Source organism: Podarcis tiliguerta, assembly GCF_965153285.1.
Source record: "Podarcis tiliguerta genome assembly, chromosome: 2".
Classification (NCBI taxonomy): Eukaryota; Metazoa; Chordata; class Lepidosauria; order Squamata; family Lacertidae; genus Podarcis; species Podarcis tiliguerta.
Window position 1 is genome coordinate 73,923,315 of NC_139535.1, and position 22,365 is coordinate 73,945,679.

The 22,365-nt window shown below is 40.5% G+C and overlaps 1 protein-coding gene across 9 annotated transcripts in view; it reads left to right on the forward strand.

Moving 5' to 3' along the window:
• Positions 1–22,365, forward strand: part of HTR4 (5-hydroxytryptamine receptor 4) — a 164,548-nt gene that overhangs the window by 125,427 nt on the left and 16,756 nt on the right. For 3 of the 9 annotated variants that reach the window (XM_083430893.1, XM_083430894.1, XM_083430892.1), the window contains one exon: positions 2,432–2,507. The exons of the other annotated variants lie outside the window; for them this stretch is intronic. In XM_083430893.1, the coding sequence (XP_083287019.1) occupies positions 2,432–2,492 (61 nt within the window). In that variant the 3' untranslated portion in view covers positions 2,493–2,507. The remainder of the gene's footprint in view (positions 1–2,431; positions 2,508–22,365) is intronic. 9 annotated transcript variants of the gene reach the window in all.

Below are 22,365 nucleotides of genomic sequence, written 5' to 3' on the forward strand. Positions count from 1 at the left end.
AAGTGATTGTAAAACTTTCTACCCTCTTTTGCTAATATCATTTTTAAATGACCATCTTCCCCAACCACGATATATTTACTTGTGCCCAATGATTTAAGTTCATTTCTAACTTTATGTAATCATTTCCTGTGATTATATTTTGATAAGTTACTCAGATTTTGCATTATCCATATGCCCAGATATTTGACTGCAGAACATTTCTGGGGGGAATTATATTTCTTTCTTCTTCTATTTATGTCTCTTGGGTGAAACAGGCAACTTATTGAATTGCATACCTCTGTTGATAATTTTAGGAAGCTTCATAGTCTTGGGTTGGCATAGTTAAAGCAGTTAGTTTCTGTAGAGTGAACCATGCAGGTGTAAAATCTGTCCATCTTTATTCCAATAGGTCAGTTTGGATCTGCCATTAGACAAAATGTGAGTTGCCTTAAACACTCCTCCAAGTACATGAAAACAGAGGTGCATTTTTTCCAGTGTTGTGAAACCGCTGTCCTATGCAACACTTTATTACAACTAAATACCACTACATTTAAGTGACTTCTTATATAGGGGAGTGTCACCCAGAGAAGGAATTAAGAGAGAAAACAGAAGTGAAAAGGGGACATCCTGGTAGTTCTTGCTACATCTTTCCCTCATTTAAAAGGCTCAACTTCTACAGAAGCAATTATGGGATTTATCTTGTATTTTTTAAACAAGAAAGCAGCCCACACATTGTGTGAGCAATATACCCATATCTGCTTTGTAGCTCCTCACATATCTCCCTTGCCTGAAATATCTTTTATGGTCTTCTGTTGCAGACAGGACTCTGTACAAGATGAGTAAGTTTCTGACCTCATCCTCTGTTTCTCTTTTATCCTCCTACATTAGTACAGTTGCCTCTAACTTCAAATGAGGGACGGAGTCTAATCTCTATGCCATCAGACTCCATAATTGTGGGAGATAGAATGCCATTTATGGGGGAATTTCTCTTCTCTGTGCTGCATATTAGGCAGTTTATTGTAACTTGCCATCATGTGGTGTCTGCTGTCAAAATGAGTTCAAGGCTTTTCTTGTCTGCTGCAGTTTGCACACCACAGAATAATGTGTATCTCTGCTCTGTTGCTTCAGAAATCACCCGCTGGCTTTCCTTAATCTGAAAACATTATCAAAAATATCACAGATTAGTATTTATATTTAGAGCTTATTTGTTTGACACTGGGGTTTGCTGAAGCAGCTCAGTCGGTCAGTTTTCCTCACCTCCGCATGCTGACCTCATAAAATTTAAAACCAAAAATAATATTAAAACAGCTTAAAAAATGAAACACCATTAACAGCAGAAATGCCAGACATGATGAGAATTCAAAAGAATTTCCTTTTGGCTTTACCAGTGTATTTTTGACTGAGTCCTTATCATGTCTTAAATTGGAAGTGATTTTTGATTTCGTATTTATTTACTTAGAGCTAGCGTAACTTGATCAAGTGAAAGGAAAGGACTGGGTGGGGATATGAAGGGCACACACCGTGTCCCTCTCCTATTCTTTGTAATGAGCTAGCATGGAATGCATGTGCAATCACTAAAATAAGGAGGGGGGGAGGAAGCAAACAGTTTTGGTTCACCCCCATGAAAGTCTCTGTACATGTGAACACTTTCCCTGTACGCAAAAGAATTGAGGCTGTAGCTCAGTGGTGGAGCACATGTTTGTATGCAAAAGGTCCCAGGTTCAATTGCTGGAATTTCGAAGTAAGGATGGAAAAGTCTTTCTTCTGAAACCCTGAAGGGGGTACGGCAATTTGTATAGATTTTGGGGGATGAATGTGTGGCCTTCAAAATCTTCTTGGATTCCAGTTTCCATCAGCCCCAGGCAGCACAGTCAGGGATGCAGGCAGTTAGAGGCCAGCATCTGGAGAACTACACTACTGGTGTAGACCATACTGAGCTAGATCGACTAAACACCATGAATCCTATTTGAAAAATATCCATCAATTATCTTAAAGGTGGGTTCCAGGTATCCAGAAGCAACTGCGTGGTGTGGATTTCATTCATTGTTGTACTTAGGTAATGTGAACAATTACACTGGAGCATTCTTATATCTCTTAAATGACCTTACCATATCACCCAAAAGCAAATCCAAATTAGGGATCAGATATGGAGTTTGGTGATGATAGTCAGACATGAGCTCCTACAGAAGACAAAATACACAAGCATTATTTGAATGACGTAAGGTGTTAACAGTAATGAACCAGATGGCACATTGTATTAAATAACATTATTAATGTTTCTGTTCTAAGGTAGATGCATTGGCATAGTGCTGGCAGTACTTACATCTTTCACATTGCTTAGGCATGTTTAATTAGGAATTTAATTGATGGGTAACGGTGATAATTTGTGTTTTTCTTCCCTTTCTTCCCTTGTCCCACTGTGTCTGTCCTTCCCTCCCTCCTGCACTAAAAGTGGCTGTTCCACTATCTCCAAGTTCCTCCTGCTGTTCTGCAATAGACCAGTTCCTGTCTAACCCTGAACATATTCTGTAAGTCTTTTATTTTATTACATGTTTCTGTGTTCATGTGTGTCCGTGTGTGTATGTGTGTATTCATTCATTTTAATGGACGTCCTAGAACTTCCCCTTGTTCAACGGCTTGTTCAGTAGTTACAGGACTGAGAAGCCCTAAACAAGGGGCACTACAGTGACCACTCCAAGCCCCCCGGTTGGTCCCCAGCAATTTTATTAGGGGGGCAAGGGATTGGGAGATGGGGCTTCAGTGGCAGGCATGGGCCTGGGTCCTGAGGCATTCTGGAGAAATGCTAGAATGGGTAAATAAAGGTGGTGGTGGCTGCCTCACCTGGCACTTTTCTTAAGAATGCTGGTCCCTAAACAGTGGGGGTGTTAAGAAAGTTAATAGAAAGGGAGGCTCAGTGCAAGGAATTTGCAGTTGATTATGAAGTGTGCCATTTTCTTGTAGCCCAAAGGACAGGTGGCACATTTTATACTGAGTGTTCTGAGCTGGCTATTATTGTTGCCAAGTACAGTGATAGGGATCAAATATTATTGTGCATGGTGGTCTATAGATGTGCAAAAGAAGATTTTAAAAGAATTTTATCACAAAGCAGAACAAATGGTTAGGACACCACAGAATGTCATCCTTCTCTTAATATCTTGCTTGTCAACCCATGTCTTAGGGAATGGATCTGGTAGTTAAGACTCACAAAATATTATTTAAATGTTGCTGCCAGAAGTAGTACCTGCCTTATATTTAGAAAAAAATACAGTACTGTAGTCTTCATTCTGAAATCTAAAATGCAGAGTATGGAATACATGCCCCCCCCCCAAATGCTTGCCTGCTTATATTATGAACACCCCCTTTTTTGTTAAGAATCCTAAAACTCAGTATTTCAAGAAGGGTACTGAAAAAAATATTTTGGAAGGAATTAAATCATGGGACCACTCTGATATTGTCCTCAGTTTTGCATATTCCTCCTAGACAAGGCTTCAAGGAGTTCCCTGAACCCATTTGCACTTACCTCCTGATGAGTTCCCACCCACTTTCTTAGTCTTGACTTTACAAACAAGGACTGAAGCATAACAAAAGGCTACAAGAAGGTCCAGGAATTCTGAGCTCAAGATAATGCAAGTGAGCACAGAATCTAAGTCTGGTAAAATGACTAAGGGTCATGTACATGGGTAAAAATGTTCATTGGCAAACATCAACCCAGCTCCTTGTAGAAGAAAGCTATTTTTATTTGATCCTGATGTTTAAGAAAATCTTAACAGCCCATGCTGTGTGACAAAGAGCACTTAAATAAAAAGTTTACTGGAAAAAGACAAACTCATTAAGGAGGAAGATGGAAAGCACTTAACAGACATTCTCAATACAAGATTTCCTATTATGGGGTCAGCTTTGTCCACATAATACCTTGGGTGTTTTTAAAGCAACATTTTCTCAGGCTGGAGTAAACTGTCCAAAATGACTCAAGAGGGAAAGATATCTCTAAGCAAGCAGGGAAATGCACTATTGTTTCTTTTCATCCCAAGCTGCCACTATACTGTATCTGCATGTCTCATTTTGTAGTTTAAATGTTACTGTTTTCAGAGGCTTTAAAGATAAGCTACAAAAATTTATGCTACCTGACACCCATTGAGCAGTGCATGTTAAAATAAATTACGGAAAAATGCAAAATTCATGCATTTTTTGTGTGAAAGATCCATGCAGAGCTAAGTGGGCAGTGAGCAAGTGTCTTCTTTATGGTTTCTTCCTGAAACCAAAAACAATAGTTTTTGAAGCTATCTGATGATGGTTTGAACTCATGATTTGAACGCCAGTTAAAAGCAGCAAAATCCCAGAGGTACCCAACGTGATCTTTGACCACTGGCCATCCTGGCTAGGGCTGTTGGGGAGAAGGGCATGGCATTGGCTGCCTATGATATGAGTGAATATTTCTTTAGCAGGTAGCCACCAATGAGTTATTATGCTACAAAGCTGTAAGATAAGGTGTGTGAAATTCCATTTTAGGTATGCCAACAACAAGGAATTTAAGCCCAGGGCTTTGCATTGACATAGCATTAACAGATGGTGAACAGCAGTCAAAAGATGTTCCGTTTATAACAACTAAAACTATCTCCAATTTCAGAAGGCATTTCTTTCTTTCACTTGAAACTCTGTGACCTTGTAGCTGCCATAACCCTGCCAGACGTGTTGTGCTCATCTACTTGTTATTTTCCTGTTGAAACATCTTAGTGGGAAGCTAAGAGTTCAACCAAGAACATAGTCTGCAATTTGCCAATGACAAGGACAGACCATATTTGTCAAGTCTTCAGTCGCAGCTTTGATTAGACTCCAACGTAAAAATACGTTCATGTTGCTAAGGCAATATTAGAAATGAGTGATTCATCTTAGAAGGGAATTAACTGTACTGAGGTACCAATTGTGATGAAATGATTAACTCTGACAGGCTGGAAAGCGGGAAGTTGTGGTCTGCAAAATGTTAGGTTATTTTGCAGGTACAGGTTGCAAAAATGACTATGAGGACTAGCTTGACTATGATTCTGCTGAGCAATTCATTAAAGTTCATCAAGCCCACTCACTGCAGATAAGATAAATCAAAGTCTGCAAGGAACTAATGTTATTTATTTATAAACAAAACACATCATTTAGTTTGATCTTCTTGGATATTTATTATTATTATTTTGCGTATGTTCAAAATCTCCATCAAACTGGTCTGAAGGGAAAATAAAATATGAGGGGACTTGAGGTTCATTTTATAAGGCCATATGAAAATAATATTGCAGCATGTACTTTAGTGCAAACAGGTGGCAGGGGGTGCACAGGAAACAATTTTTAATGTTATCTCAGTAACTTTCCTAGGTTATTGGGAGGGCTTCCAAGATGAGGATCATGTGGCTCTACCCCAGAATTTCCTGTAGCAAATGAATTGACTATTCCGCTATTTACAGAGCAATCCAAGATCCCCTTATGCCACACTTTGGGTGGTGGAGGGGTCAAGGTGCTGGATTGAGTGGTGTCCCTTCCTCTGCAAGCATCACTCTAGTACTGATCACAATCTTCCGCCTCCAAAAGGGGCAGGCAGGAGACATGCTGCCAGGCTCTTCACTAGCAGAGGAAGAGGAGGGGGCGGTGCTGAGCTGGTCTGGGATCCACTGAACTCTGAGTCGGTCTCACTTGGAGCTGGCTACCCTCTCCATTCCCCACCCTGAGCAGATGGACCGTGGGTTTTTATTTATTTATTGCATTTATGTCCCACCTTTCCCCTCATCCCAGTTATGTGCCATTAGGACAGCCTCACATTGGCTCCTCAGTGGTATTTGGAGGCATTTACTTATTTTTAATTATCTCCCTTGGCTCAAATCAAGCCCAGATCCAAGGGGGGAAATGTGTCACTGATGAATGGCCTGAAACAAGCTGAAATTCTGCACATTTATTTCAGTAATGGTTGTGGGCATCTATAATGTGTCAAAAGAAGAGCATTTTTCTGTTCTCTCCTCTTTCGTGCATTTTCTGGTGTGTCCATTAAGGCCAAGGCTGTGTATATTCCATGAATCATTCTGCTTTAGCATTGAAAAGTGCAAAATTAGGTAAGTGAGCACAGAACTCAGCATCCTGAGGCCACAGCTTTTTAAAAAAGGGGGGCATAAGAGGTAACTTACTGCGTAATATGGCTGGACTGCTGAAAGTGTCTGATTTAAATCTCAGAAGAATCAGGGAGGGAGACTTAATAGAATTTCCATTCCTAATAGAATTAATTAATAGAATTTCCATTCCTAAGAGCCAGGCTTTGGTGTGCCATGCATTGCTCTCTGTTCTTCTTCATGGAACAAATAAATTGTTCTAAATAAAATGCATGCAAAGTATGTATCACTTTTGCAGCATATATATGCTATGCAGAATCCAACTTTGCTTACTTCAGGATTTAAATGGCATTTTTTCAGCTTGAAGCACACATAGCTAGCCCAACTCAACCACTGTGACTATTTTAGGAAAGAAAGTTTTCTTGTTGCTAGCCTCTTCTTATATACGGATGCATTTCATCTGGAATTCACATAGCCAAGGAAAGAAGCCCTTGTTCTGGGAGATTTGGCGGTACACCAGTACAAAGAATAACTAGGATGTTGTTACCACCAGTGACATTGGTTCTACATGGCAATGCTTGTGGATTCAAGGCCCAACAATGCCTCCCTGCCTGTTAACAAGCAGCCACATGGCACAGCATACAATGTAACACAAAGAATGAAAGCAAATGATTATTTCTTTGTTTGTTTTACTACCATCCTTCACCCTAAAGTGCCAGGGTGGGGTACAACAATTAAAACACAATGTTAAAAAAATTTACAATCTCAAAGACAAAATGGGTGCTAAAAATATACATCTCAGGTGTCAAAAGCCAGAGCAAAGAGGGGCATCTTGAGGAGATACTGAAGTGGAGAAGCACAGGAATGCTTTTGTGAATCATTGTCCAATGTGTATGCTGGCCAAACATTGTCATGAAAATTGAGTGTTTTACACTGCACTGCAGCAGAGAAGACTGCAAACAGGACATCATACAAGCAAATATTCTTTTCCTCTTCTGTTGTGATGCATCTGAAAAGAGAAGAAGAACTTGTTCCACCTCTGAGAAGCTTCTTACTGGCTAAATGGTGGCAAAAGGTGGTGTATGAGAAATTATTGACTACTGGGATATCCCATGTGACCAACAAAATAGAATTTTCTCCAGCTGCTAATAATACAAATTTGGAAAATGAACTTTCTCACAGAGTTGGAAGCTAGAAGGTTTTCTGTCCAATCCATGTTGTGCTTGTTTTGTTTTCAGTCCAGTTCCCGGGGTGATAGCTACAAACTTAGCATGCTAGATCGGCAGACCAAACGACTGTCCACCTGTTGAACTCTGCCTTCCTGGTGAATCATGGTGCAGATGGCAGCGCCATTTTCAGAGCTATAAACAGTATAATTGTCATAGCTCTTTGAATGGTACTGCCATATGTACCAGAAAAGCAGCATTTAGATGTGTAAGGGCTTTGGGTCAACTGAACTGCCTTTGTAAATTACTGTATATGGAATTCTAAAGTGAGCTTGAATGCTATGTTAAGCTTTAGAGGATATGCTCCAAGAATGTTCTCACCTGCAATAAATCCAAGTATATGTCAACAAACTGATCATGCAGACAAGACATTGAGCAGCAGCTCAATGACAAAATGACTAAAATCAAAACAAATAACCAGCAGGTTGTTTGCTTGAATGAATGGTGTATTTCTACAGTGATGTATGTTTAGCATGCACATGTGCAGGTGTTTAATGGATCTCTTTCCAATAAAGCTACAGAGCAAATCTGCTTTTCGGTATGACTTTAAATATTTCCTTCAATATCTGCATGCACTGGTGGACAGAATAGTACCCATAATTTGTGCTGTAAATGCAGAAAAATAACACGATGAAAGACTGTAGTAATGAAAAAGGGAATGATACAGAGAACATGGTGAAACAAAGACCACTTTCCCCTAAGACTCCTCTAACTTGGTGTGGAGGGCCTGTTGCTTAGTGCTAATGTGCCTGTTTTACATGAAGATGGTTCCAGGTTCAATTCCTGGCATCTCCAGTTTTATGACAATCTGGTTTTAATGGTAGATGCAAAAGACCTGTGCTTTTGACTCTTAAGATCCATTGTTTGTAATAGGCAAATTGAGTTGGAATAAGTTTTCTTCCTTTCCTCCAACCTGTGACTCCTTGCATTCTGTGCTGTTGGTTGTGACTGGCATGGTTGGCTGTTTGACCTATCATATTGTACATCCGAGAGTATGCAGAGCAAACTTTTTTCTGCTCCTCTCCAGGTCACTCTCTCTTATTCAGCATCAGGCATAATTCTCTGTTCATCTATCATGTCGCCCTCTTTAGTCACTTGTATACGCATTACATTTCCTGATCAAATGGGGGAAAAAGATGTTTAAGTAACATACATATAAAACAGACATTTTCTTTATTTATTTGTATACAGTGGTACCTCTGGTCACGTACTCCGGCTGCGCTGCCGGAGCACGATTCCTGTTCTCATCCTGAATCAAAGTTCTTAACCTGAGGTACTATTTCTGGGTTAGCAGAGTCTGTAACCTGAAGTGTATGTAACCTAAAGCGTATGTAACCGGAGGTACCACTGTATAAGAGTTTCACATCTCCAGGGGATAAAATGCAGTAGGTGATTTCAAACCTCCTTTAGTTCTTTATGGCAATTTTGACTCGCCCTTTTCAATTGAGAGCCAATTCTGTTTTTGTGTTTGGCCAGTCTCTTGGGCCTTTTCCTACTACTTGTTTTCTTACCTTTTCCATTCTTTTAGTGTGTGATCAAAAATCTTTAGCCCTCTCAAAAATACAAGAGTACAGCAATCTGTGCCAAAGCAGCCATTGTAGTGCTGACCCTGTTTACGTCAATAATTACCTGAGCATTGCCTCAAGGCATTAATCAAGTGGTGCAGTTTCCAGCTTAATGTCATCCTGCAGCATCTGTAACAGCTGCAGGCAGATATATGTCAGTTGGCTCTTCTTGCATTTGTTCTGTAATTGACAGTCTGCTCCTGCCAGGCCTAATTATGATCAAGCCTGTTTTACTGTGAGTTCTCTACAAGAAAAGGCTTCACCTAGACTAATTTTAACTATTAAGATGGATACATTGGTGAGGATGTTGTACCTAAAATGTAGCGATTATCATCTAATGCTGTGGTAGTCCGTTGTTGGTAGTGTGCACTTAACATTCGCCAAAGTGTCAGAGATAGCAGTGAGGTGGTCTAATGTCAATGAAGTTACACCATATTTTCACCAGTACAAATTGATCTAGAATGTGTTTCCTCTGACACAGATAGAAGCTCTTGCACAGAATGTGTGTTTTATCTTACCCCTGCAATGAGGGAGTATTTATTATTAGATTATTAGCTTGACTCGCCATGCTTGTTCTGTATACACACATCTCAAATTTGTGCTCTTTGAGAATAGCCTGTTTGGGTAAATCTGGCTTATGTGCATTGGGTTTTGTTTCTGTTTTACTCTCAAGTCATTAGCTTCAATAAAATTAGTGAACATGGTCATTTTTACAGAATAAGAAGAGTAATAAATTGGTCGTTCTTGTAGGATTCAATAGTGATGGTTTCATGAATGTGTGAGGATGAAGTCCTTACAACATGGATGCAATTTGTATGTATGTCTTATGTTAGTGGGTGGAATCCACTGAGATGAAAGTTCCATCAGTGCAAGGATTTCTGCTAGCACAATGGAATATTCTCTCCCCCCCCCCCTTTCCTTGTGAACCCCTAGATCTGCTCTAGATTTTCCCTCAACCATCTGCAGCAGGTTTGAGAGTGGATGGTATGGAGGGCATGGGAGGGAAGTCTTGTTGTACAAACAGAATTTATTGTGCTGATGGGAATCATTAGAGAATACATACCTGGACCCGCATGTCATTGGCTGTGTTCACGCAGCACTTCATTCCATTTCTCTGATGTTACCCTAACTGTGATTTCAACATTATATTTACAGTTTCACATACAGTGGTATCTCAGGTTAAGAACTTAATTCATTCTGGAGGTCCATTCTTAAACTGAAACTGTTCTTAACCTGAGGCACCACTTTAGCTAATGGGGCCTTTTGCTGCTGCTGCATGATTTCTGTTCTCATCCTGAAGCAAAGTTCTTGACCTGAGGTACTATTTCTGGGTTAGCAGAGTCTGTAACCTGAAGCATCTGTAACCTGAAGCGTCTGTGACCAGAAGCGTCTATAACCTGAGGTACCACTGTAATGCAAAAGCCACTTTAATAAAACCGATGGAATGTGGTGCATTTTAAGTGTTCATTTCCATGTTATTTGATTCCAGGGGAGGGGGGATGCTGCCACCTTAACTCAGAAAACCAAGTGGGGTTTTCTGTTGTTTTTATACAGGAATCAAAGGGGAAACAGAAGCAGCCTGCATAGCTCAGTTGGTTATAGTGTGGTGCTGATAACGCCAAGGTTGCAGGTTTAATCTCCATATGGGACAGCTGCATATTGCTACACTGCAAGGGGTGGGACTAGATAATCTAACCTGAGGGTCTCTTCCAACTCTACAGTTCTATGATTCTATGTGTGGAAAGGGTAGGAGAGCGATGATGTTGTCCAGTATTGATTGTTGTGTCACAGCATTCCCACTGATGTGAATGAAATTTAGTGTGACATGTCAGTATACCTGTCAAAAATCCACAATTCCATAACACAAGCGCTGCAATGTGAAGGGAACACTGGAAAATGAGGCAGAAGTGCCAGTGTCACAGTGAGAAAACTAAAGCCATATTCCCCACATCTTAATGCATCTGTATCTGTATAAATATTTTTTGTATGAAGGACAATTAATTATTATTAATTACTTGAAACTGACAGGAGGGCAGAGGTTCCTATCATGTCCTTCTGTATACCCTGCAGGCCAATTAACCCCTTTAGCTACTGGATTAAAATACTGTGAAAAGTGCTGATCCTAAGGATAGCACAATGTGTTACTACAATTAAATGAAGAAAATGACTGAGATCAAGAAACTGCCTGAAGCACTTAATTGGAACTAATTAGGCGAAGTGATTTACAACAGAGGATGGAAGTGAGCAGTGCAGATGGCTCTCATTGGCTCAAAGATACAGCTGTGACAAACTGATTCATAAAGATGCATATCTGGAACAGTCTGTTCAGTAACACACACATTCTCTCCCTCAAGTTCTCTGAATAAATTTTCATGAAAATATCCAAATTAGAGGCTGTTAACTTTCTCAGCATGAAAGTTGCCAATGAAATGATGGATTGGGCGGGGGAGGGGCTGGTCTGAAATTAAGAGGAATTCACAGTTGTACTTCAATACCATGTTGGTTAAAAGCACAATAAAATATGGAGCGAGGGAAGCATAAGGTATATTTATATAAGGCAGGGGAAAGTGTAGCCACTTTGGTGATTACCACTGGCCATGCTGGTTGGAACTGATGGCAGTAGGAGTCCTACACCTGCAGAGCCACAGGTTTCCCAGCCCTGATGTGAGACATGTGCATACTCAGCATGGTTTAAACCAGGTTTCCTGAACTTGGTGCCTTCCAGATGTTTTGGACTACAAGTCCCATCAGACCCAACCAACATGGTCAGGGATGATGGGAGCTGTAGTACAGCAACCACTGAAAAATATATCTCATGGCCATAATTTTCCTTTTAACTGCCAAAGGCCATGCAAAATGAATTTTGCAACCTCTTTCACATTCCTTTGTGGTACTTGTTTCTGAGTTCACTTGGGAGCCATTCCCAAATGTTTGAGAATTATTTTGCTCATCACAAAGAGGGAGTATGGAGCAGGCCTTGATCTGATGACAATAGTCAGTGTATGCTACGGTAGTATTGTAAGGAGCTAGCAGATAGTTAATGAAGCTTTATATCACTTGTGAAGTCATTGGCGTGTTATATTGTGGCAGACCATATTATATCTGGGCTCAAAGGAAGTTCGCTGATTGGAGGAACTTTCAGAGTCACACAGGGCGCTACTGAAATTTGAGATCCCAAGGTCCGCCACTCATCAGGTCTGCCTAATTGTTTGTTGGTCTCCCTAATTGTTATCTTACATGCAGTTCTAGAGAAAAATACAACATGACTCAAGTATCCCAGAGCAGACATCGAAGGAGAGAGAGAAAGAGAGAGAAAACCTCACTTCATTTCTGCATTAGAATTCTAGAGGCTTCAGAGACATAGCTTTGTTATATATATATTTTATCTCTCTAGAGGGTCTTCTGCAGTTCAGTGAAAGTACTCGTTAGTTGCTGTCTGATGCACTTTTGCCTGCATGGAAGCTAATTTTGTCTAGGAAATTGTTCTCATGTACATGCCAGCTCTTTGCTGCTGTGTTTAATCATCAACTACACCGAGAAAGCTTTGGTGACAGTAAATGTTGTGTGAAGTACCTAAGGGGTATTTATTCTAAAAGCATTGACTACTGAACCTTGGAAAACTTCTACCTCATACAAAAAAAGATGCAGTGAACTGAAGGCAGCCTGGTGTGCAGCAATGTCACACCATCAGAGACGCTGTCACACTGTCAGAGAGCACACCTGTTAAATGCAGTGTGCACGGTGCACAACATATCAGGCTTCACCATACAAGCCCCTCTGAGCATGCTGTTTTGCCAGGCAAATACTCTGCCTGCTTTTGAAGAAATTGTATTGTACTGATGTTTACTATAGGTTTCATGTAAAGAACATCATGGGAATTTAGCAACACTTTGGTTTATTCTATCTTTCTGCTCTTTTCACATTTAATGCACAGGCACAGTTTCCTTTCAAAGGCAAGAAGTATTGGATGTAGCTTGCCCTTCTGCTATGAGAAGATGGCATTTAGACAAGGTCATGCTGATATTGACCTTGGAGATATTGTACATCCCCAAGGGACAAAATGGGCCAGATTCAACTAACTTGTCCCACTAGCAGAAGCCCATGTAAGGACTTGCACTGGGGCTTTCCGCCTCCCCAAAATCCACTCTGAAGTGTCAGGAGAACCCCCAGAACTGCACATGAGAAGAGCAGAGGGGAGATTGTACCAGCAAGCAATCAGAAATGCTTTTGTTGGTGGAATGTTTGCAGCATCACAACATTCAGTTCTTCCCAGTATTTCAATGTATTCTGGAGTACAGGTGAGTAGAAGTTAAATTGGGTTCTGCTGGCAGGTTGCTGTATGATTTGTAGAAGAGCGACTGTGCTCTCTGAGCCACTGTTTTGCACTTGGCTCTTCCCACTTCCCTGGCCCCAAGATACATATGCAGTCGTACCTTGGAAGTTGAACGGAATCCATTCTGGAAATCCATTCGACTTCCAAAACGTTTGGAAGCCAAAGCACGGCTTCTGATTGGCTGCAGGAAGCTCCTGCAGCCAATCAGAAGCCGCAGAAGCTCCATCAGATGTTTGTGTTCCAAAGAACATTCACAAACAGGAACCCTCACTTCTGGGTTTGCGGCGTTTGGAAGCCAAAACGTCCGAGTACCAAGGCTTTTGGGATCCAAGGTATGACACCTCTGTATACTTAGGCAGTGATTGCTCTTGATAATTAGATACCTAATGTGGATGAATATATGTGCAATGATTGTACTGAGAGTGAATATCTAGGCAAGGAAATTGAAACACTGCTCCTGACCACTGGGATTCCTGCTCTTCCTTCTTTTCCAGTCATGTTTTTGTCCCACTTTCAATCCAAGGAACTTAAAATGGGCTACCTGTATTGATCCTGTTCTGTCTTAGTGATGACCCTGTTTGGTAGTTTAGGCTAAGAGATGTACTGCTTGCTGTCATGTAGTGCTAAGGACTTAGTCCTTATGAGCAAACATTCAGTCTCCTGGAAAGATCACAGGTACTTTGCTCCTCCCCTGCTGTTTTGCTGCTGAGCTAGAATAAGCCATGGCTTGGCTTAGCATGTCGTCCAACTCTGTTTTAAAAGAAAATAAGTTAAACTGAGGCAGCTGACTTACTGATTATTTTTTTCTTTATATAAGTATTATGATTATTCATAAGCACAACAGTAAAAAAAACAAATAGAGGAGGGCCTGCCATCGAGGAGCTTATAGCCTAAAATAAAAGGATGAAAAATATTGCATTAATACAGATAGTGGTCAGACTGACTTTAAGAGCCCCAGTTACACAGTAGCTTATGCCATATTTCCAGCTGATCCACAGGTTACTACTTCATGGTTTCTTATTGGAATTAAATGAGAATTTGCTTAAAACTGCAGCAATTAATCATGGTATGGTCTTGAATAATGTTTTTAAATGCTTTTAAATTTTGAGAAATTTCTCTCTTCTTTTTTTGTCTGGCTGGGTTGATACTTTAAGTATGCACATCTGATGGCTTAAATAAATGATCAAACATAATAAAAGCCTTTGATTTTGACATTTGAACTGCCCCTTGATAGTAAAAATATTCAGGAGTATATGATTAAATTGGCTCAAGCCATTGGAAACTCTTGTTTATCATTATGGCAGACTGTTCTATTGATGGCTATGAAGATTTTATGATTACATACAGTTATTATCTCACAAAGCTAAGTGCTATGGCATGGAAAAGACCCTCCAGAGATATCTACAGAACAAGGGATTAATGTGCAATTCTAAACCATTTGAAGATGGAACAGTAAGGCAGCCACAGAGATAATAAAGTTTAAATTGCTCATGTAAATCTTTGAATGTTGGAATTTAATCACATCAAAGATCAAATGAATTGGCTAATAGCTCCCCTGATAGGAACAGAAGGCCCAAATGATTTACTGTTTTTCAAGATGGCTGATCACAATAATAATTCATTGGTTCTTTTTTCTTAGCTGTTAACAAAAGATGACTTTGCATTTGAAACAATAGTTTATTACAGGCATAGGCAAACTTCGGCCCTCCAGATGTTTGGGACTACAATTCCCATCATCCCTGACCACTGGTCCTGTTAGCTAGGGATGATGGGAATTGTAGTCCCAAACATCTGGAGGGCCGGAGTTTGCCTATGCCTGGTTTATTAGGTAGGTAGCATTAAGAAATAAACAGGTCCACTGTGGGGCATTTGTCAAATGTCACAAGAGGTTAACACCCAACTGTGTGATGCTAGTAGTGCTTGAGAACGAAATGAACTCTGCTGTTCTGAGGGCCCCTAAATGTGGGGAAGCAGAGCTACACATATAAATAAATAAGTGTGCATCACCTGTCCTTTCCTTTAGACTTTTCTTTGCCCATGAAAATCAAATTCAAGTAATAGCTGCAGTATCTCACAGTGCTTTATTAATGGCTTTTCCTTCCTATTATGCAACAAAATGGTGAGATCTCTATGTCACACATGGATCCCTAACACAGGAGATTCATTTAGGAGATTCTTTATTCCTTCCATTTCCAAACTGAGCTTTTCAACTGCCAATTGAGGGACTTGCAATCTGAGTTTGATTCTCATGCCTGGTGGAAAATGCTTTATAACTAAAGGAAAAGGTGAAAAATATCAAAACTAGGATTGCTGCCATGATGGGAAGAAACCCAAATATTAGTTTAAAGGTCACATATATTCCAGCACATGCTGAGTCCTGACATATTCCAATAAATCTTATGTTGAGACTTTGAAAAGATCAGCAAAGATTAGTTTTAGTGAAGTATTTAGATGAATGTACAATGCAGTGAAGCAACAAGGGGGTGTCAGGGATGGAATTATTCATTATCTGGGAGGATGGAAAAATCACCACACGAAGAAACTGGCATGTCCAAAAAGGCTTCATTTCAGCATAGGCCACGTTCCCATTTATTTCTTATTTTCAAAAGGTTATAAACACGACATAAGATTTAGACTGAGCATCCCATTCTCCACATCCCCACCCTGAAAATATGTTTTGCTGTTCAGAAGAACTGTATGTTATAATCACACTTCAAGTGGTACAAATTGTACCTCCTACATGATCTTTCTCTGCATATTTATTTATTTATTCCATTCCATTATATTATATTTGTTAGTCGCTTATCTCTCCCAAAGCAACTTACATCAAAAGCAATTAAAAACAGCCAAGTAAGAAACCCAAAAACAAAGCTGTACAAGTAAAAGACAGGGCTAATATAAACATGGCCCAGTAAAAGAGGACTCATTGCTGCCCTTCAAAAATTAAGAGAAAAGTCTTTGCTTCTATAGCTGGGTGGCTCTATCTAGTTTTCTCAACAAGCACAATGAACGTGTTCCTTTAAATTACTTAGAATTCCAGTCTCTCAAACAAAAGAGCCCCACAACAAATTAAGTGACATGTCTTCTACAGGCACTTTCTGAAACGTTTCAAGGCTTTCCCTGTGTGAATGCTCCTAAAAGCAGTTGGAATGTGTTTGTCCCACAATAGCTTACCGTGCTGTAAAAATGAAACCAATTGAATCTAAGATTCTGTATTTCATCTTCAAAGTTCTTAGATTTGGGGCAGTGGAGAAGATTTGAAAACTTGTCTATGATCCTTGAAGAGGCAGAAAGTTGAAAGGAATCTCTGAAATGGTAAACTTATGAGTGCAAGGTGTTTTTATTATTATTAAAGGAAACTGTTGAGGCTGGATTCAGCTAACTAGTTCCACTAGCAGATGTGCATGTAAGGAATTCCAGTAGCGTAGTGGGACTCCCCCCCCATCCTCACCCTCATGCATGCCTGCCCCCCTCAGATTGGCTTGGGGGACCAGGAGAACCTCCAGAACACCTTGTGGAGGGAGGAGAGATGATTCAGCCATGCATGCAGAAATCCTTGCACTCACAGAACAATCACCTTAGCACTACATTGGATTTGTTCCTCTGTGATTTCAGGAAATGTACGGTAGTTTCCTGTTTATTACCTGAGAGCTTCTCTCAAAAATTAAAGCTAGCAGCTATTTTGACACAATGTTATTCTTGTAGTTTGGGGTATGCTTTTTTACACATACATCTTTGAAAACTTGAAATGGTTGTATGGTTCATTTTAAATTTCCTGGTTTTTAAATGGAAGTCTGTGTTATCAACTCCTAAAATTACACATTAGAGTTTATGGGGGCTATTATGGGGGCTACATCAGCTGTGACTTACGATTTCATCAGACCCGGCTGTTGTTATCTTCCCAAGTGAAGTTCTTATTACTAAAAAGAAAAAAAGGAGAAAATCAAGGCTACAGGAATCCATGCCCTGGGAACATCTCACTAGACTACTGCAATGTATTTGGTGTGGAACGAACTTTGAAAATTATCCAGAAACTACAACTGGTGCAAAATGCAACTGGCTGAAGCATCACAGACCATAGTTTGCCAGATCTTCAAGAACCCATGCTGGATGCCAGTTTGTTTTGGGGCACAATTCAGAATGTTGTTTGGGACTAGAGTGCCTGAATAATAGCTGTCTCCCATTTGAAATCTACTGATGGTTAAAACCACAGTAGTGTCCGCCCTGTTGAATGCCCTCCCACCAGATGTCAAAGAAATAAACAACTATCTGACTTTTAGAAGACATCTGAAGGCAGCCCTGTTTAGGGAAGCTTTTCATATTTGACAAATTATTGTGTTTTAATATTTTACTGGAAGCCGCCCAGAGTGGCTGAGGAAACCCAGACAGATGGGTTGGGTAGAAATAATAATAATAATTATTAGTTATTATCTTCAGAGCCATGCTCAAAATGCCGTCACTATGTGAAATAAAGCAAGTGGCAGCGTGGATCAAAGTGCCTCATCCCCTAAAAAAAACTCCTCCCTCTGCTCATTTGCTAGATCCTATCCCTTCTATCTTATAGAAAGCTTAAAGTTACTAAAAGTTACAACATAACTTGACCACAAACTGAGTTGTGTGACTTAAAGAAATTGTCTAAGCTATTGTGTAGCAGTTTTCCATCAAACAAACTTTTTGTTTCATAGGTTGTTGTAATTGCAGCTCAGCAAATTGCAGAATGGTCCATAATGGAAGTCCCAAGTCTGTATTGGGATTCCTCATTCTCAGGAAACCCTTCAGATGCTACCAGATTTGCAAAGTATATGATTCATTTGGTAGCTATCCAAGTGTAGCTTGGAATAAATGCTTAATACATCTTCTGCGTGAAAGGATGCTATACAAACCTATCCTCTAGTACTTTTTTAAAAATCCACCTAGCATTATATCAGTCTCAGGCACTTTTGGAATGTGTGAGCATCTTGATTGTGAATGCAACCATGGCAACTGGGTTTTAAAAAGATTAGCTGGGTATCTGGCTGCTCCTTATTGTGTTCATTGGAGGGGAGACTTATTTTCGTTTAAAATGCTTATATGTATTAACAATATAGCCCTTAGGTTAAAGTCTAAGTTGCTCAAAGCCATTGCCCAAAAGCTTAGTAAATAATAATAATAATAATAATAATAATAATACCACTGGCTGTCTTGGAATGGGTCACTGAGTTTTTATTTGCACCACTGGGCTAATAATCATAATTTGTATTGATGTAATAAACACAGTCTCATCTGCTTCAATTACAGGAGGCTGTTGAAGTAGCATTTCTTAATTAAAGGGTTCAGCTCACCTTCAGCTTCTGTTTGTTTTGACAACCGTAGTACTGAACAACTCGATGCACCCATGAGCTTGAGGAACACTGTAGCTTAGATCTAGGTTTGCTATGTTATTACCATCTGCTTGTTGGACTCTGAGGGCACTTAAGGGTCAGACACCTGTAATTTCTGGCTATGTGCTGATTTGGATGTCTACCAGGAAACTGTGTGTTGAAAATAACAACAGCCCTACAAATATTTCAATAGGTGCATGGAAAAGAATAATAATTTGCCATCACACTTGCTCGCAACCCTACGCTAACTCAGCTACTCTCACCCAAGCAACATACATCAATATTGGCATGAACCATGTCAGAGATGTTGCAAGTTAGACCTATAAGAAAATGTTGACATGCGGCCTGCTTCTGGTTAGGTTTTCAGCTGCTCCTAACCTCCATGGTCAGACACAGGATATTGCCATCGAGCCTTGCTTGCTTATATAATTGCCCAGTTTTTAAGGCAGAGTGCTGTAGCAGTGATCTGGTATAGCAAAAACCCTTGTTCTTTGTGATTACCAGTAGCAGAAAGATCCAGGAAACACTTTACAAAACAAGTTTTAATTTTCAGGAAATGAAAAGCTTAGTTATGACAGTTTTATAATACTTTTTATTGTTGAGGTTGTTTATTTACCCTGGTTGCATTCTTTGATAACATGTAGTATTTACAGAATTAAACCAGCTTGCTTTAGCTTAACTAAACATATTGTGAGATTATTCCACATTACATATGTGGGTAGCGGTAAATTCCTCCTCCTGGGAAAGGGTGTAATTTCTAAGGCAGTAGAAGGCTGCACAAAACCTATTATTACTCTCCTAATTAGGCTTGTTATGAATCTGTATTTTATTTCACTTCTGGCAGCGAGGCCTGTGACAATGGTTGGCGGTGTGATATTACGGAATGACTGTGAACAATCAGTATGTGATGAACAAAGTTGTCAGCAACAAAACACAACGCAGCTTCTGAGAGAAGGGGTAGGTGTTGGTTTGGCATTAAAACCTCATGCAGATACAAAACGATAAGGGCAGGAAAGCTGTCTAGGGTTAGGAACTAGGGCTGTATTTAAAATGATCAGGGAACAAAGTTTTGAACTGAGTTTCTTTGCGGGGGAAGGAGGTTGCTTCAGTACTCCTGAACTTTCTGCACTGTTAAAAAAAGTAACAATAACAGAACTTATTACAATGGATTCTCTTTATAGACAAACTGTTGGAGACAGAATCCTTAACATTGTGCCATTTAAAAAATCATAATTTCATAGCCTTGGATGAAATGCTTTCCACTCAAGGCTTTCACTCCACAACAGCCATGCTTGGTCCACTCACATTTTGCAGGACATCCACAATGTGCACCCAGTTGTGGACCATCTGTGTTTTCTCTGTGGCTCTTCCATCTTTTCGCAGACCAGAGTGTCCAACTTTTAAAAAAGAGTCAGGGTAGCACTCTTTCCGCAGGTGTATGTGTTCAGTTGCCTCCTAACCTGAGAATGTTGATTTCCACAGGGAAGGGGCATTGAAGTCAGACAGCTGCCATAGACATTGTATCTTGGTAGGTGCCATTAAAAGGATTGCAGAGGGGGAGAATCAGGGTAACAGTTTTCCACACTGCACTGGAAAGAATAGGAGCTGTGCACAAACAGCATACGCTGCAGCTCAGTAGCCTTCTTGAAGATGCAGAAGGCAGTGCTGGAGTGCCAGAACCACTCCACAAAAATGTAGCTTTAAGGAAGTGCAAAAGACAGAGTGGAAGATCCCTGCTTCATCTCTATGTGAGAGAGCAGGTGGGGGTCCAGAGAAATCTCTTTTCCCTTCATGCTTAAACTGCCCGGCTCAAATAATGATTACTGTGATGGATGCAGTGAGAGCAGCAAGTTCCTGACCTCTACTAAGCAACTTAAATGAGCTTCCAGAGCCATGTCCCTCAGCAGACACACAAGTACTAGGGTCTGTGGTTTTTATGCTTAGACATGAGCAGCATCCAAACTAGACAAGTGGGATTCATATTCCATTCAGGGCAGTTGCCTCCCAAGGAGGAAAAACCCATTACTAGCCTAAAAGGAGAGTTGGCCATGAATTTCTCTTTCTCTTCTCTCCTGTATTTCCCCCTGTCTCCAAAGATTTTTCTGACTTAACTCAATTCTCCGGTTGATCTTACTAGACTATATTTTTGGTCCATTCTTTGGATCCTAGAAGATTATTCAGGGGGTGACGAGTTTGGCGGGGTGGGAGGATATCTCTGAAATGTCTGAGAGGGAGCTGTCAGCTATCTTGCTTAGCCTTATAATATGGCAAAGTGATTTCCTTCACCTCCACCATGCTTTTTTTTGGTCTTAATTTAAAAAGGTTCCACTCTGTGTACAGGGCTCTCTTTCTGCTGGCCACACTTCCTGGCAGGCCACAATATGTTAAGGGGCAACTAGGCCCAGAAAAATTCAGAGAAATTTCTCTCCTACCCCCCCCCCCCAAGAAAGAAACAGAATATCTCTCATTGTCCTTATTTTGAGGAAGCTGGTGTGTGGAGGAGGGGTTGTCAAGTCCTGCTAGATACACGTGTTCGAAAAATTACTTGTCAGTGTTATCTTTAATGTTCCTTTTCTTAGAATAAATTAGGAAATAAAATAATAATATATAAAACTGGGAAATAATCTAGAAAGACTCTGTAAATTTATGGAAGATCAGGAGGCTGAGTGCTGTTGGCCAAGATGGAAAGTTAGATTGACCACAATGAGCAAGTTCAAATCTAATGCTGGAATCACCAACATTGATAAAAACCTACAAATGAAATGTGAGCTACTGAGACAGATTTTCTCTTGAGGGTATTTTCCTGAGGAACAAAGACTGTGGCACTTTTAAATCCCATCAGGTGATGGTATACTTTCACTCAGCAAGCAAAACAATCAAAATGGCTATTTCCCCCAGGAATATAAACGTGTGTTCTTTCCCACCCACCCACTTTTTGAGTGGGTAAGCCACTACGAAAGCAGTTTTTCTTTTCTTCCCGCTTGTCAGCAAATATGCAAAGAGCTGGTTTTTAACACATTCTGAAAGAGCTGGCTATCCGCCCTCTCTTCATAGCCTCCTGAAGCATCTGGGCGCTTTCACTGTGCCCTTTTCAGCAGACACCTTGTGTCATTGGAAATGCCTAGTTCCAGCCTAAGACTGCAAATGTTAGGGTGGGCTTGATTATTTGGTTCACATAAGCATATGAGTTTTGAACATTTCTTTTTCTGAGCAAGTCAGTATCTTCACTTTGTACTTATGGCCTCATCCTCCCACACCCAAAGAGGTGAGATCCAACCTGTTTGTCTGTTGGAGTAAAAAGAGTTATGAATGTATTCTTGAAAAACACAGCTGTTCCTCACAGGAACTTAACTAGGACGGTGCCAGTTGGGTGCTTGTGAATGACTCTGAATCTAATCTCTGGGGACAGGACTGGCCCAATACATTTTGACACCTGAGGCAAACCACAAAATGGCATCCCCCTCTGCCAGGGAAGAAGTGGTGGGTGAAAACCTACATCAGGAAGAAGGGTGGGAAGAAACCAGCAGCACCTCCTATTCACCAAGAGGCCACTGTAGAGCCGCCAGGGGTGGGGGGCAACGAGGAAGTGGCAGATTCAGCCGCCAAGGAGTGTGCTACAGCTGTTGTGGCAGCAACAGAAGCAGGCAATGCATTCCTTGGAGCCTACATCTGCTGCCTCCCATGGATCCTGCCACCTGAGGCAGTTGCCTCACATTACCTCATGGCAGGGCCAGCCCTTTCTGGGAAAGACACTGGTATCAATTGAAGCACATCGTCAAGAGGTTCTAAAGAATTAGATCAGGGATAGCCAGCATAGTG